The sequence below is a fragment of the Squalius cephalus genome (assembly GCF_949319135.1).
Source record: "Squalius cephalus genome assembly, chromosome: 1".
Classification (NCBI taxonomy): Eukaryota; Metazoa; Chordata; class Actinopteri; order Cypriniformes; family Leuciscidae; genus Squalius; species Squalius cephalus.
The window spans coordinates 6,618,368-6,633,238 of NC_137122.1; the positions used below are offsets into that span (position 1 = coordinate 6,618,368).

Genomic DNA, 14,871 nt, shown 5'->3' on the forward strand with positions numbered 1-14,871 from the left:
CATGTGACACTGAAGACTGGAGTAATGATGCTGAAAATTCAGTTTTGATCACAGGAATAAATTACACTTTACTGTATATTCACATAGAAAACAGCTGTTTTAAATTGTAAATAATATTTCACAATAATACTGTTTTTGTTTTGTATTTTTAATCAAATAAATGCAGCCTTGGTGAGCAGAAGACTTCTTTTAAAAACATTAAAAATCTTACCGATCTAAAACTTTTGACCGGTAGTGTATGTATATATTTATATATATTCTTTTCTTTCTTTTTTTTTGTTGCTAGAAATAAACTTCAATCAATCAAATCAATGTTTGTTTTGAAAAAAAGTTTGTTGTTTATTTACAATACAATGTTCATGGGTACATCATGGATATCAAGTAATTAACCAAGTCTGCCACGGGACACTACATTATCCTGCCATGGCACAGTTCCATGTGGAGACTGAAAAAAAGCCTTCAAGTCATTCCGAACAGCTATGGCAGCTCGGGTGGAACGGGCCTTGGACATCCGTGTCGGTTCTATGGGGACAAAGTTTGTGTCGTCTGCCACCATTCTTCGCCACTCTCCAGGCTGCACAGTCCCTTCAGTCACAGTCTGTAAAATGTGGTGGTACATATCGGCTCTCTGGGCTGTTCATTTCGTCTGTGTAGGTGAGGTAGTTGTGCAGGACAACACACGTTTTAACGACACTCACAGCTTTGTCTGGATGGAACTCAATTGGTCTTCCCAGGATTCTCCACCGTGCAGCCATGATGCCAAAGGCATTTTCAATCACCCGCCTTGCTCTGGAGTGGCGGTAATTGTAGATTTACTTGTCCCTCGTCATGTTCCCCCGTTTCAGAAAACACAGTATTAATCACTGTACCACAATCATAGGCATAACAAACATGTTATGAAGACACAATGTAGGCCTACTATGTTTTAATTTCATTACATACCTGGAAAGGGACGCATGAGATTGCAGTGTAGGGGGAAGGCAGCATTAGCAACGATAACGTGAGGGATTTGGACTCTGGTCCCAGGCAGTTCAGCTGGTTGGGGCAGATTCAACTGGTGGTCCAGCAGCATCGACCCAAATCTACTCGCTTTGAAAACGCCACCATCGCTTTCCCGTCCATATCCTCCCACGTCCACCATCGTGAACCGATACCTGGCATCGCAGGTTGCCATGAGGACAATGGAGTGATTCCCCTTGTAATTAAAATAATCACTCCCTGCGTTTGGTGGTGCCTTGACGTTAACATGTTTCCCGTCGAGGCTGTCAACGCAGTTTGGGAAGTTCCAAAGCCGCCAAAAATCTGAAGCAATAGCTTCCCACTGGCTGGTTGAAGGGCAGGGCAAAAATTCGGGCTGCAGCGCAGTCCACAGCGCTTTGCAGACCTCCGATACTATGCGGGACACCGTGGTCGCACCCATTTTGTAGCCCAACCCGGTGATCTGTTGGTTTGCACCCGAAGATAAAATCTTTAAAGTCACTGCCAGTCTCTGAGCGAGGTCAATAGGCATACTGTGTGTATTCTGATGCTGTATTAACGGCTTTAAACGATGAACAAGATCGTCAAATCGACCTTTCGACATCCGAAAATACTTAAAGTGCATTTCTTCATCCAAGTCCCTCAGCGGTCGAACAACCGTAACAAATTCGCCAATCCTTCCCGTCTTCGTGCACTGGTCGTACAGACCACCTTCGCTGACGTCTTCTTTTTCTTCTACGATTAAACATTTGCAATAAAATCATTTGTTGTTCAACGTTGATTAGCTCCAGCTGCAACAACACTCTCTCTCTTTCGCTCGCCATTGTCGGAAATGAAAAAGCGGAACCGGCGCACGGAACCAAAACAAACTAGGAAAGAGATTCGCGAACCACACACCCCCCCCCCTAGCGTTCTGGCGGTGAAATGCACCGCGATGCAACGGAACCCGACGCAGAACCATAAAACAGTCACGACGCCGTTGGAGTGACGGCGTAGCTACGCCGTGGAGTTGACGCAGAAGCATAATGAGGCCTTTAAGAGTAACATACCATAAAAATTTCTTCATCCTCGGTGCCACGGTTCAGGTAGTTATTTAGGAAAAACTGCATTTTTTGGGTTTGGGGGGGCCCAGTGCGGGGGGGGGGGGGGGGGCCCGGGGACCAAATGAAATTTTTCCGTAAAAGTCTAGTGGGGCTACATGCCCACCAAATTTCATGTTCCCCGGTGTTTCGGTGTCCCTGGTATCGTTGACGAAAAATTCAGTAGATGACAAAAAAAAAAAAAAAAACTTTGACAATCCCTTTATGACCGCTTTCGCTAGCTACGCTAGCGGCGGTCATAATTACCGTGATCTCAGACTGTGTTTAAGTGGTTTCTCCACTGCATGGATCTTCATGTGTAGCTTCATGTCACTTTTAAAATCAAAACTCTTCCGACACTGATCACACGTGTGCAGCTTCCCACTGCTGTGGATCCTCTCATGCATTTTCAGATGTGATGATCGATTTTTTTCTCCAGTGTGGATCCTTTCATGTTTTTTCAGATCTGCTGACAGATGACAGAATCTTGTCACAGTGTGAACACTTGTAAGGTTTTTCTCCAGTGTGAATTCTCTGGTGCAGTTTTAAACCGTCCGCTGTAGTAAAAGTCTTCTCACACTCAAAGCACATATACTCTCTCACACCAGTGTGAGTTTTCTCATGTCTATGTAAATTAGGCAGCTTTGAAAAACCCTTTCCACACACAGAACATGAATGTGGCTTCTCCTTCATATGAACTGTCAGGTGTCTCTTCAGCTCTGATGACCTAAGAAATGTTTTGCTGCACTGATCACATGAGAACAGCTTCTCTCCAGTATGGATCATCATGTGAACATTAAGGGCTGATGATCGACTGAAACTCTTCCCGCACTGATCACATGAGAACGGCTTCTCTCCGGTGTGGACCATCATGTGAACATTAAGGGCTGATGATCGACTGAAACTCTTCCGGCACTGATCACATGAGAACGGCTTCTCTCCGGTGTGGACCATCATGTGAACATTAAGGGCTGATGATCGACTGAAATTCTTCCCGCACTGATCACATGAGAACGGCTTCTCTCCGGTGTGGACCATCATGTGAACATTAAGGGCTGATGATCGACTGAAACTCTTCCCGCACTGATCACATGAGAACGGCTTCTCTCCAGTGTGGATCCTCTCATGTGTTTTCAGATGTCCTGACAGACTGAATCTCTTGTCACAGTGTGAACACTTGTAAGGTTTTTCTCCAGTGTGAATTCTCTGGTGCAGTTTTAAACCGTCCGCTGTAGTAAAAGTCTTCTCACACTCAAAGCACATGTACTCTCTCACACCAGTGTGAGTTTTCTGATGTCTATGTAAATGTTGCAGCAGTGAAAAACCCTTTCCACACACAGAACATGAATGTGGCTTCTCCTTTGTATGAACTGTCAGGTGTGTCTTCAGGTCTGATGCTCTAAGAAATGTTTTGCCGCATTGATCACATGAAAACGTCTTCTCTCCGGTGTGGATCCTCATGTGAACATTAAGGGATGATAAATGACTGAAACTCTTTCCACATTGATCACATGAGAACGGCTTCTCTCCAGTGTGGATCCTCATGTGACGCTCAAGACTTCCTTTGGTTGTGAAGCTCTTTCCACACTGAGTGCAGGTGAAAGATTTCTTGGCTCTTTTCTTTAAAAAATTTTTTTTAGTCTTTGAGCGACTCAATGGTTTTCCTTCAGGATTGACATGATGTTCCTCCTTCACTTCTCTCAGTTCTTCACTCTCCTCCTTCACTTCACTCAGTTCTTCACTCTCCTCCTTCACTTCACTCAGTTCTTCTCTCTCCTCCTTCACTTTCATCAGTTCTTCACTCTCCTCCTTCACTTCACTCAGTTCTTCACTCTCCTCCTCCACTTCACTCAGTTCTTCACTCTCCTCCTTCACTTCACTCAGTTCTTCTCTCTCCTCCTTCACTTCACTCAGTTCTTCACTCTCCTCCTTCACTTCCATCGGGTCTGACAGGAAAGAAACAAATGTTACATTTAATTTTCAGTACATCAAAATAATTCAAAGAGAGAAATATAAAGTGAAGGACATGAAAGTTAGCCCTGATGTAATAGTAGAAAGTAGACAACTGTTATAAAATAATATGATAATTTGATGCCTTTTTATTATTGATTATATGTCCTTGAAACTTTCCATGAACGAAGTAAATTTATCTTCCAATTATTATATTTAAAACATTATAGGCACAAATCCCATGTTTCTTTAGCAATAACTATTACCGTATTTTCCGGACTATAAGTCGCTCCGGAGTATAAGTCGCATCAGTCAAAAAATGCGTCATGAAGAGGAAAAAAACATATATAAGTCGCACTGGACTATAAGTCGCATTTATTTAGAATTTTTTTCCAGAAAATCCAAGACCAAGAACAGACATTTAATCTGGAAAGGCAAGTTATTCAACTACACAGTAGCACACAGACAGAACAACAAGCTGAATAGGTGTCCGGTATGTTAACGCAACACATTAACAGTTATTCAGCTACATAATAGCATAAAAAACACATACCTGGGAGGCTGAATAGGCTAAATTAACATAAGCCAGCGAGTCTATTGGCGCTTTTCCATTACCAGTGCCAGCTCAACTCGACTCGCCTCGGCTCGCCTCAGCCCGCTTAGAATCTCGCCGGAGGTGGTACGAAAAAAGTACCTGGAAGCAGGTACAGGTACAACTTTTACACAGTGGAAAACCAAACAGAGCCGAGTCGAGTCGAGCCGAGGCGAGCTGGTACTGTGTAGTGGAAAAGCGCCATAACAAGCAAGTTACCAGTAAACAAGTTCACAAGCTCCCGCGATCTCATTCCACATAATTTTCTTCATCCTTGGTGTCGCTTCTGAACAACTCCGCCAACTAGAGCGCCCTCTCGCGGCTGTAGACGGTAATGTTTTCTCTTGGTTCATCTCAGTCTGAATTAATTTTGATATATAAGTCGCACCTGAATATAAGTCGCAGGACCAGCCAAACTATGAAAAAAAGTGCGACTTATAGTCCGGAAAATACGGTAATTTGATCAATGACACAATTATCTAACATGATATTAACATTAAAATATACAATACTGCCATGTTTCGATACCAACTTTGAGATTGATATTTATTTGACTAAAACCGTTAATTATTAATGGCTGTTCACACTAGACTTTTCCTTGCACTGACTTCCATTCATGCGCATGTTAAAGTGGGACACCAGAAACACAAGCTCAAGTGAATTACCCTGTGACAAATAACACAAGCGTTTAGCATTCAAGTGGAGTAGATTGTTTATTTTAAAATTTGTACTTATTATTATTTGTTATATGTTAAATTTATGTTGTGAGTCGAAGCCTGCAGCCCGGGCCTGCTGAGGCCACGCTGGACAGCACAGCATCCTGAACGTATCAAGAAGGCCAAGAGTTGATCGTTGCCCATTCAGTGATGGTCCCCCACAGTATCAACAGCAGTTGAGGCCAGCAGAGAAGAGAGAGAAGGGCTAGCGAAGAGGCCCTTTAAAAGCAATCATTTCGATCTTCAAAGTACCAATTTATAGAGACCAAACTATATGCGTGGGGTTACGTTGACTGTTAGTTCTATAATAAAATACATAGTATCAAAGGGATAATAGTATCAACAGATACTAGTATTTAAAGACACAACACAAGACAGTAAATCATTCAAAAAATGTTCTGGAATGCATATTAATTTCATGTTTATCAGTTCTTCGATAAATGAATGCAGGAGAGTCTGTTCTAATATCTGTAGGTTTTGTAGCAGAGGCCCTGTTCACATTGCTTAGAGTCATAAAACCAACTTATCTGATCATGGTCATGGTGACAAAGACCTTCTTGCCCTGTTTTGGGGGATGGGGCCACAGATCCCAGAGTGAGTTCTTTTGTTCATTATCATTTGTTAAACTATAACAAATACTTGTGTCTGGACTTGTCTCAGTCATTACACACACATCCAAACTTTAATTGAGGATAGTAAGAGTGCAAGGGCTTTAGATACAGCTTTGGATGTGACTAGCTTAGTGAACACTGTTTATTGTTGGGTCCCCAATACCGACTAAGCTAATGAAATATATGCTTCCAAAGGTCATAGATCCTCTTCTTAATATCATTAATTCCTCTTTGTCATTAGGATACAACATTACTGAGACTGCTCTCATTAGAATCACAAATGATTTGCTCTGATCATCTGATCATGGTTGTATCTCTCTATAGCCTAAGTGTTACTCGATCTTAGTGCTGCATTTGACACTATCGACCACAACATCTTTTTAAATAGACTCAAACACTTTGTTGGCATTAGTGGAATCGCATTAGCATGGTTTAAATCATACTTATCTGAACGTTATCAGTTTGTAGCAGTAAATGAAGAGATGTCTCATCGATCACAAGTTCAGTATGGCGTACCACAAGGCTCAGTACTAGGACCGTTGCTGTTCACTCTGTACATGCTACCATTAGGAGATATCATTAGGAAGCATGACATTAGTTTTCACTGTTATGCTGATGATACTCAGCTCTATATTTCTTCAAAACCTAACGAAACTTACCAATTCACAAAATGAATGCATAGCAGATATAAATAAACTGGATTACTAGTAATTTCCTACTACTTAATTCTGAAAAAACAAAAAACAGATTCTAATTATTGGACAAAAAAAGTCCTCACGTAATAACCTAGAATACTGTCTAACGCTTGATGGCTGCTCTGTCAAGTCTTCGTCGTCGGTGAGGAACCTGGGTGTGCTCTTTGATACCAATCTTTCTTATAATGTCACGTGTCTAAAAAGATCAAAAAAATATCTAAATTACGCCATATGCTCTCAATGAAAATGCTGAGCAATTAGTTCATGCGTTCCAGACATCAAGGCTAGATTATTGTAATTCTCTACTTGGTGGTTGCCCTGCACGCTTAATAAACAAACTACAGCTGGTCCAAAACGCAGCAGCTCGAGTTCTTACCAGAACCAGGAAGTATGACCATATTAGCCCGGTTCTGTCAAAACTGCACTGGCTCCCTATTGAACATCGCAAACATTTTAAAATATTGCTGATTACTTACAAAGCACTAAATGGATTAGCTCCGCAGTACTTGAGCGAGCTCTTAACGCATTATAGTCCTTCATGTCTATTACGATCTCAAAATTACGGGCAGTTGAAAATACTTAGAATATCAAAATCGACTAAATCGATCCTTTTCCTATTTACCACCAAAACTTTGGAACAATCTCCCTTACATTGTCCGGAAAGCAGACACACTCTGTCGGTTCAAAGCTAGACTAAAAACACATCTCTTTAACCTAGCATACACATAACACATTATAGACTTCTATAATTCAATGTTAGGCTGCATAGATTAGGTCAGCCGAGACCGGGAACACTTCCCATAAATCCGGATGTACTCGTTACATCATAAGAAGAATGGTATCTACGCTAATATTAGTCTGTTTATCCCAAAGTTTACCGCAGTCCGTCGTATCCAGGGCGTATCCAGATCTGATTAAAGGGGGGGTGAAATGCTATTTCATGCATACTGAGTTTTTTACACTGGTAAAGAGTTGGATTCCCATGCTAAACATGGACAAAGTTTAAAAAACTAAGTTGTACGTTTGAAGGAGTATTTTTGTTCCAAAAATACTCCTTCCGGTTTGTCACAAGTTTCGGAAAGTTTTTTTCGAGTATGGCTCTGTCTTACGTAAGATAGGGCGGAATTTCCTTATATGGGTCCTAAGGGCACTTCTCCGGTAAGATCGCGGCCGCGCGCGCACTCGTAGACCAGAGCAAGAGAGTGAAAGCAGTTCGCCATCAAAGCGCCCTGCCCGGCTTTTGGGAAGTCAATGTCACCAAAGAAGTGTGTTTTTGGTTGCCAGGGCAAGACAACCCTGCACAGATTCCCAAAGAACCCAGCGTTAAGGAACCCGTGGCAGTTTGTTTTCCTGAGCATAAACGGAGTTGTGCAAGACTTTTGTTCCCTGCATTTTGACGATGATTGTTTTATAAACAAAGCCCAGATCTACGGATTTGCAGATCGTCTAATGCTTACGGATCGAGCAGTCACAATGATAAAGGTTCGCGGTCGTGCGTTGGAACCAGACGGTGAGTAAAACTGTTTGTTGAACAAATGTCTCTGTGTGTTGTCACTAGCTTGGTGCGTTAGCACAGCTAAGCTTCGCCCACACGGCCCGCCCCCAGCCGCTCGTTTTTTTCCGGAAAGACTCGGTACAGCCTATCTTTATGTTAAAAATTTAATAAAACAAAATACTTTTTGGAGATATGAAGGATGCAATATTACTCTATAGGTACTCAAGATTAACAGGAGATTGAGTGAAAATGAGCATTTCACCCCCCCTTTAAGGACCAGCGCCTGGACACGACAACAACGTAGTCCTGAACTGTCAACTAGTCTTCTCCCCTATGAAGGCCTCCTTCCCTTTACCTCTATACAAATAAAACGTTGTCGGGATAATTCCGGTTCGCGTGGCTACGCAGACGCGACGACAATTTCTGGGCATACCTATCGCCCGAACACGTGATACACATATGCGTGCCTTCTGCATTTTCCCGGATTTGCGTTTCAGAGGTTTGCGCAGAGAAAACGGGTAATCGTTTGCACCTTCGAACCTATTTCAGGGAGTGCGTTCTCGAGACACTAGGCACTTTTTTGTGCGGATGGGCAGCCGGAGCGCGTTAAAGGGCACCTATTATGGAATTTTGAAAATGACCTTTCATGTAGTGTGTAACATAGATCTAAGTGAACAAAAACATCCTGCAAAGTTTTATATATGAAAGTTCACCGTAAAAAAAGTTATTGTCTCTCAAAAGTAGGAGTCGACTCTGAGTCAATTTTAATGAATCGTTTTTCCAATGAGTCATTTTCCTTTTCGTTGTGACGTCAAGACGAAAAAATTTCAAATTGGCCGCACCCACTCATTGCGCACGCACGCAGACACCAGGGAAAACTTGAAAACATCATGTCGACAACAAAACGCTGTGTTCTGAAGTGCGAATCAAAAGTGACCTTTTTTCACTGCCCAGGGACGAGCATGTGAAGAATCAGTGGCTAGAGTTTATATTTACAACTATACCATGCAAGTAACGTTGTAGCCCAAACCTTGTGCTGTGTTCACGTCATTTTAATGACGATTGCTTTACAAACTGCTTTCAAGTGTGGATTCGCGAGCCGGTTGTTACAGAAGGAAAGTTCAGTACCAAGTTTATTTGGATCAGCTTCTTCCTCCGAATCACAACCTGTAAGTATTATTAATAATTGTTGCTTTTATGTGTTATGTAGCATGCTCAAGTATTTGTGTGTTGTGTAAGTTACGATCAGCGCAGCTTCTAGGTCTCCAATGTAAATTTTTTTGAAGTGAAATGTTAGTCGTTGTTATTGGATTTGTCAAAGAATAGAGCACTACCTTGTAGTACTGCAGTGCTTTGTGACACCTTGAGGCTGAGGCCAGCAACTCGCCTTAGGGTGCCGGCTTGGGACCTGGCAATAGTTTTGGAAGGCCTGTCAGGGACTCCATTCAAGCCCCTAGATTCATTCTGACTTTAAAGACCATCTTTCTTCTAGCTATTTCGTCCCTAAATAGGGTCGGTTCCCTTTCGGTTCCTCCCACCTGCCTTGAGTTTTCACCCAGGATGGTCAAGGCATTCTTATACCCTAAGCAGAGATACGTCCCGAAGGTGCCAACCAATATTCCGAGGCCTATTGTACTGCAGGCTTTCTGTCGTCCTCTGTTTACTTCTTCAGACCAGGAAAAACTGAATCTCGTGTCCAGGGCGAGCACTGGATACTTGTGTCCACAGGGCTGCCCAGTGGAGAAAATCAGATCAGTTGTTTGTCTGCTTTGGATCACCCAAGAAGGGTCTTCCAGCCTCTAAGCAGACAATCAGCAAGTGAATAGTTGAGGCTCTCTCTCTTCCCTATCTCCCTATCTATCTCTTCCCTTCAAGAGGTTTGTGATGCGGCGGGTTGGTCCTCGCCACTCACATTTGTGAGATATTATAGCCTGGACCTGGACGTATCTTGCCGCCAGTTTTACATACAGGCAATTTTAAGCATGGCATATTGGGAATTCTTGTTCCCAAAGCGTCATTGATGCTGCGCGAGTTCCCTCGAAAGAGAAAGTCTCAGGTTACCACTGTAACCCTAGTTCCCTGAGAAGGTAACGAGATGCTGCGTCACCCTGCACATACTTCCTGCATCCCTGTGATCGACTTTGCTTTGGCTCTCGAAGCTAGCGCCGGTTGCACAGGATGTGCTTTTATCCTTTACCCGCCCGTGACGTTCCTTCTTTCCAATGGACTAGTTGACATACGTGCTTCAGACGCAATCACGTAGGGGCGTTCCCAAATCATCATCGACGCAGCGTCTCGTTCCCTTCTCAGGGAACTAGGGTTACAGTTGTAACCTGAGACGTTTTCTTTGTAACAAAATACTGTTGAAAAACAAACAGAACTAAACTACATTGTGGAGATGATTCGAGCACTAGGGGTAGGCACCTGTTAGAAACACATTATTTGAGTCAGATAGATGACAAAAGCCTATTAAACTGCTCAATTGAAAGACAATACTGTCATTTCTCACACTATGACATGGATAAAACATCAATAATACATTTTACACCATCATGACTATAAGTTTGCGTGTGCACTCGCAGCCTTTTGTTCTGTGCAAATGCAATGTTGTAATATTGTGTTTATTTTGTGTAGGCTTATTTATATCTGATTTATCTCATACAGGATGCATTTGGTTAAGAATTAATGTAGTAAAGTGTACGGTATTGCACGTACAGTGTACGGCAATGCACGACTAATAATGACTATTGGACTGTCATATTACATAACATTATAAAGAGAACAATATTGTAATAAAACATTTATTATTTGGATTATTTGGGTTTAGTTGCCGTGTCGCGTTGCTCCAGAAATAGCACGTCCACAACATAAGTCATTCTGAATGGCACGTAACCAGTGATGGGGATAACGGCGTTATAAATAAACAGCGTAACTAACAGCATTATTTTTTTCAATAACGAGTAATCAAACTAATTACTGTTTCCTCCGTTACAACGCTGTTACCGTTACTGTTACTAAAAATGCGGCATTACTATAATTGAGCTCACTGAAACAGTTTTCATCCGAGTAGGCTCTCTCTCAGCCACTTGAGCTGCAAATGTGACCGAATGTGAATTACACATTTCAGCATTAGAATAATCTCTGTAGTATATTGGTATCATATAGCCTACAATGTTTAAATTAGTTTATATAACATAAACTCCAAAATAACCTGCAGGGAACGATGATAATATTTTAATAAAGGTGTCTTAGAATTTGAAATTGAATTTATCTTGGCATAGTTAAATAACAAGTGTTCAGTACATGGGCATGACATACAGTGAGTCTCAAACACCATTGTTTTCTCCTTCTTATTTAAATCTCGTTTTTTGAAAAACACCCCTGAAAAATAGGCGAATCTCCACAAAACACCGACTGTGACGCAACAGTCGGGATCATTAATATGTACACCTCCAAAAATTTGCATATGCCAGCCCATGTTCAATGCCATGTTCAATGTTCAATGTCAAATCATCAGAAGTTCTGCAGGTGAATAAACAAGCAAGGATCATAGGGAAAATGGCAGATCTATCTATCTATCTATCTATCTATCTCAGGGATGGGCAACTTCGGTCCTGGAGGGCCACTGTCCTACAGAGTTTAGCTCCAACCCTGAAAAAAATCACCTGCCTGTAATTTTCTAGTAATCTTGAGGACCTTGATTAGCTTGTTCAGGTGTGTTTGATTAGGGTTGAAGCTAAACTCTGTAGGACAGTGGCCCTCCAGGACCGAAGTTGCCCATCCCTGATCTATCTGATACCGCTACAGTTTAATTCGAAGTTGTTAGTTTGCTCTGCCCATTTCACCACGGACTGTTTTTCTAACCTGGAACAATATCAAGCAGCCAGGCTTCTCTCTGCGTCTCATACTGACGAAGGGGGCAATTTCAACTAACGTTATATTCCCGCAAGTGGTAAGTAGTGATTTTATTAATGATAATTTACACTGTGTTATCTAGATCCAGCGCGATATTTTTTTTTCCTCGAGAGACATCATGGCTTGCAAACGAGCGAACGAAGCATGGCAGTTGCTCAGTGTTTGGATGTACAAATGAACACAAAAGTATTTTTTTAGTTCCTTCATCCGAGCCTCTGGAGAAGAACCAGTGGGTTATGTGAAAATCTGATGCGTAATTGTTCAAGTTCAGAAAGATAATCTTTCTCTCAAAGTTGTTCAATACTGTTTGCATCAGTAAATCAAGCCAGTGACTAAACGCTCAACTTCTCGTCGTTTCTCGCAGAAACTGCGTTGCAGTGATAAGATCTTCATTCACGCGATCGACAGGCTGTCATCTGCTCAATGGTCATCACTGCAACCTTTTATGTGATGGGAATAGATCTAAATACTTAAACTTCTCACGATTCGTTAATCCCGATAGCTGTAATAGTAAAAACGTATAAAAGCTGTAATAGTAAAAGTTTTCCAGATAGATCTACATGTAATGCCAGATATTTCATATGCAAGCATGTCAGCCAATCACAGCAGTGGGCGTTTACACTGAAGTCTCACAGCAGCCAATCACAGCAGTGGGCGTTTACACTGAAGTCTCACAGCAGCCAATCACAGCAGTGGGCGTTTACACTGAAGTCTCACAGCAGCCAATCACAGCAGTGGGCTTTTACACTGAAGTCTCACAGCAGCCAATCACAGCAGAGGGCGTTTACACTGAAGTCTCACAGCAGCCAATCACAGCAGAGGGCGTTTACACTGAAGTCTCACAGCAGCCAATCACAGCAGAGGGCGTTTACACTGAAGTCTCACAGCAGCCAATCACAGCAGTGGGCGTTTACACTTAAGTCTCACAGCAGACACACCCCTTCAAACAGAGTGTTCAAATCAGGGGTTGAAATCTGGCTAGGAAATATGCCTTTTATTTCTAAATTATAACAACTTTAGATCTAAAAAAAACATACTAACATTATAAGGGCACCCCAGGAAACATTATAAAATAATAAAACAATCCATTCTAGGGCACCTTTAGTATAAGTTTATAGGTGTCTCTTACATTGTCCCACAGCAACATTAAATTAGTGTAGATAAGTGTACAATGTTTTATAATAATACAGTGTTCTATTTAGTGTCCATTTAATTCATTTAACATTTCATATTGGGGGTATCCAAGAAATTTCTTATATTTAAACACTTTTTTTTAAAGTAACGCAATAGTTACTTTCCCTGGTAATTAGTTACTTTTGTAACTTACTTTCTCAGCTCTCAGATTCTGTCGATTTAATTATGAAATTCAAACAATAAACACGGTTTTGGTGCTTGACAAATCGCTGACAGAGTTCAAGCGGCACGTGAACCGATCATCTGTTATGCCACGTTACAGGCAACCTGTAACCCGTGTTTTTCCAACTCGTAACTGGGAATACATGTAGCCTATTGTTTTTTTAGTACTTGCGTAGTCATATTGTATTGTATCGATATCGAGATATCTGGCATGAAAATCGAGATATGAAATTTTGTCCATATCGTTCAGCCCTACCGAGGTCCACCCACCACAGATTTAACAAATCCTGTGAGAAACACTGGTATTGCTATGCTAATGCAGCTTATAAGTTGTTTTAGGATTCACCGCTGTGGAGTATAGTTCAACTGTATTAATTATGTCACATTTTTACTTATTTCATCTGTTAACTCTCACTCATTCTTATACTCACTCATTACATGACATTAGCGGTTTTAAGGAAATATGATTTGGTATGCATATAATTAAGGGCGTGCAAAGATGGGTGGTGTTTATGATCATATAGTGGGCCGGTCTTGGCCAAAATGCCTGGGGCGATTTTTTTGTTCCAGTCCAGCCCTGAGTCAGACCAATGTCGTCTGCAAATTATGCAAGACCGTCGTCGGTTTCTCTATGTTTATTTAACACTTTGCACTATTTTATTACTCTTTATTAAGCATTTCTTACGCATTTATTAATTTTGCACCTTAATGTTAAGAGATAATTGTTAAGTGTTCATTGTGATTTTAGACTTATGTTTACATTATTATAATTATTTGAGTGTGTTCCATGGTTGTGTTGACATTTCTGCCTTTATAACTGAGGGGATTATAATCAGAGGAGGGTTAAGTTTAAAATAAAAAATGTTTAAATGTAACATATTTCTCTCCTGGTCCTTTAAATAGGTCATTATCAATATCGATATGAAACACTTAGGCTAGGCCTACTCATATTGTGATACAGTTTTCAGCCATATCGCCCAACCCTACTACAGATAAATAACTACAGCAGCATAATATGTCCAAATTAATCTAAAATCTTATCTAATCTAATCTAAAATATAGTTTAATGTTATGATTCATTAATCACTATAAGTTAGATCATTATAATAACATTTTATATGCGCAGAAACTGAAAATTACCATAACACTTTTGAAAATAAAGAGCACCACAGAGCACTATTGTACGAAGAGTAAAACGCTATAATTTTAAGGAGCAGCTAGGCTATTGATTTAATGTCTCACGTGGCTCATTATAGGCTGTATGTAAGAGTAAAATAAAGTAAAGCATTTAGCAGATCTGTTCCAGTATGACACTTGAGATCGATATAATCCATCCATTCCCTTCATAGATCTCAAACTTTAACGTTTGACTTGACGAAACAATCACACAAACGAACACAACATCGCTCAGGTCTGAATGAACTCAACATATTCTCCTCATGCTCGCTGCTGCTGCACTAAATGTTTATTTCAGAAGGAAGACG

At 41.1% G+C, this 14,871-nt stretch overlaps 1 protein-coding gene across 2 annotated transcripts in view; it reads right to left on the reverse strand.

Moving 5' to 3' along the window:
• Positions 1–281: 281 nt before the first annotated feature.
• Positions 282–14,871, reverse strand: part of LOC307156174 (uncharacterized protein) — a 66,944-nt gene continuing 52,354 nt past the window's right edge. Inside the window, exon 2 of one of the 2 annotated variants that reach the window (XM_079867403.1) lies at positions 282–4,003. In XM_079867403.1, coding sequence (XP_079723529.1) covers positions 2,508–3,998 — 1,491 coding nt within the window. In that variant the 5' untranslated portion in view covers positions 3,999–4,003 and the 3' untranslated portion in view covers positions 282–2,507. The remainder of the gene's footprint in view (positions 4,004–14,871) is intronic. The other variant, XM_079867404.1, reaches the window with a different exon arrangement.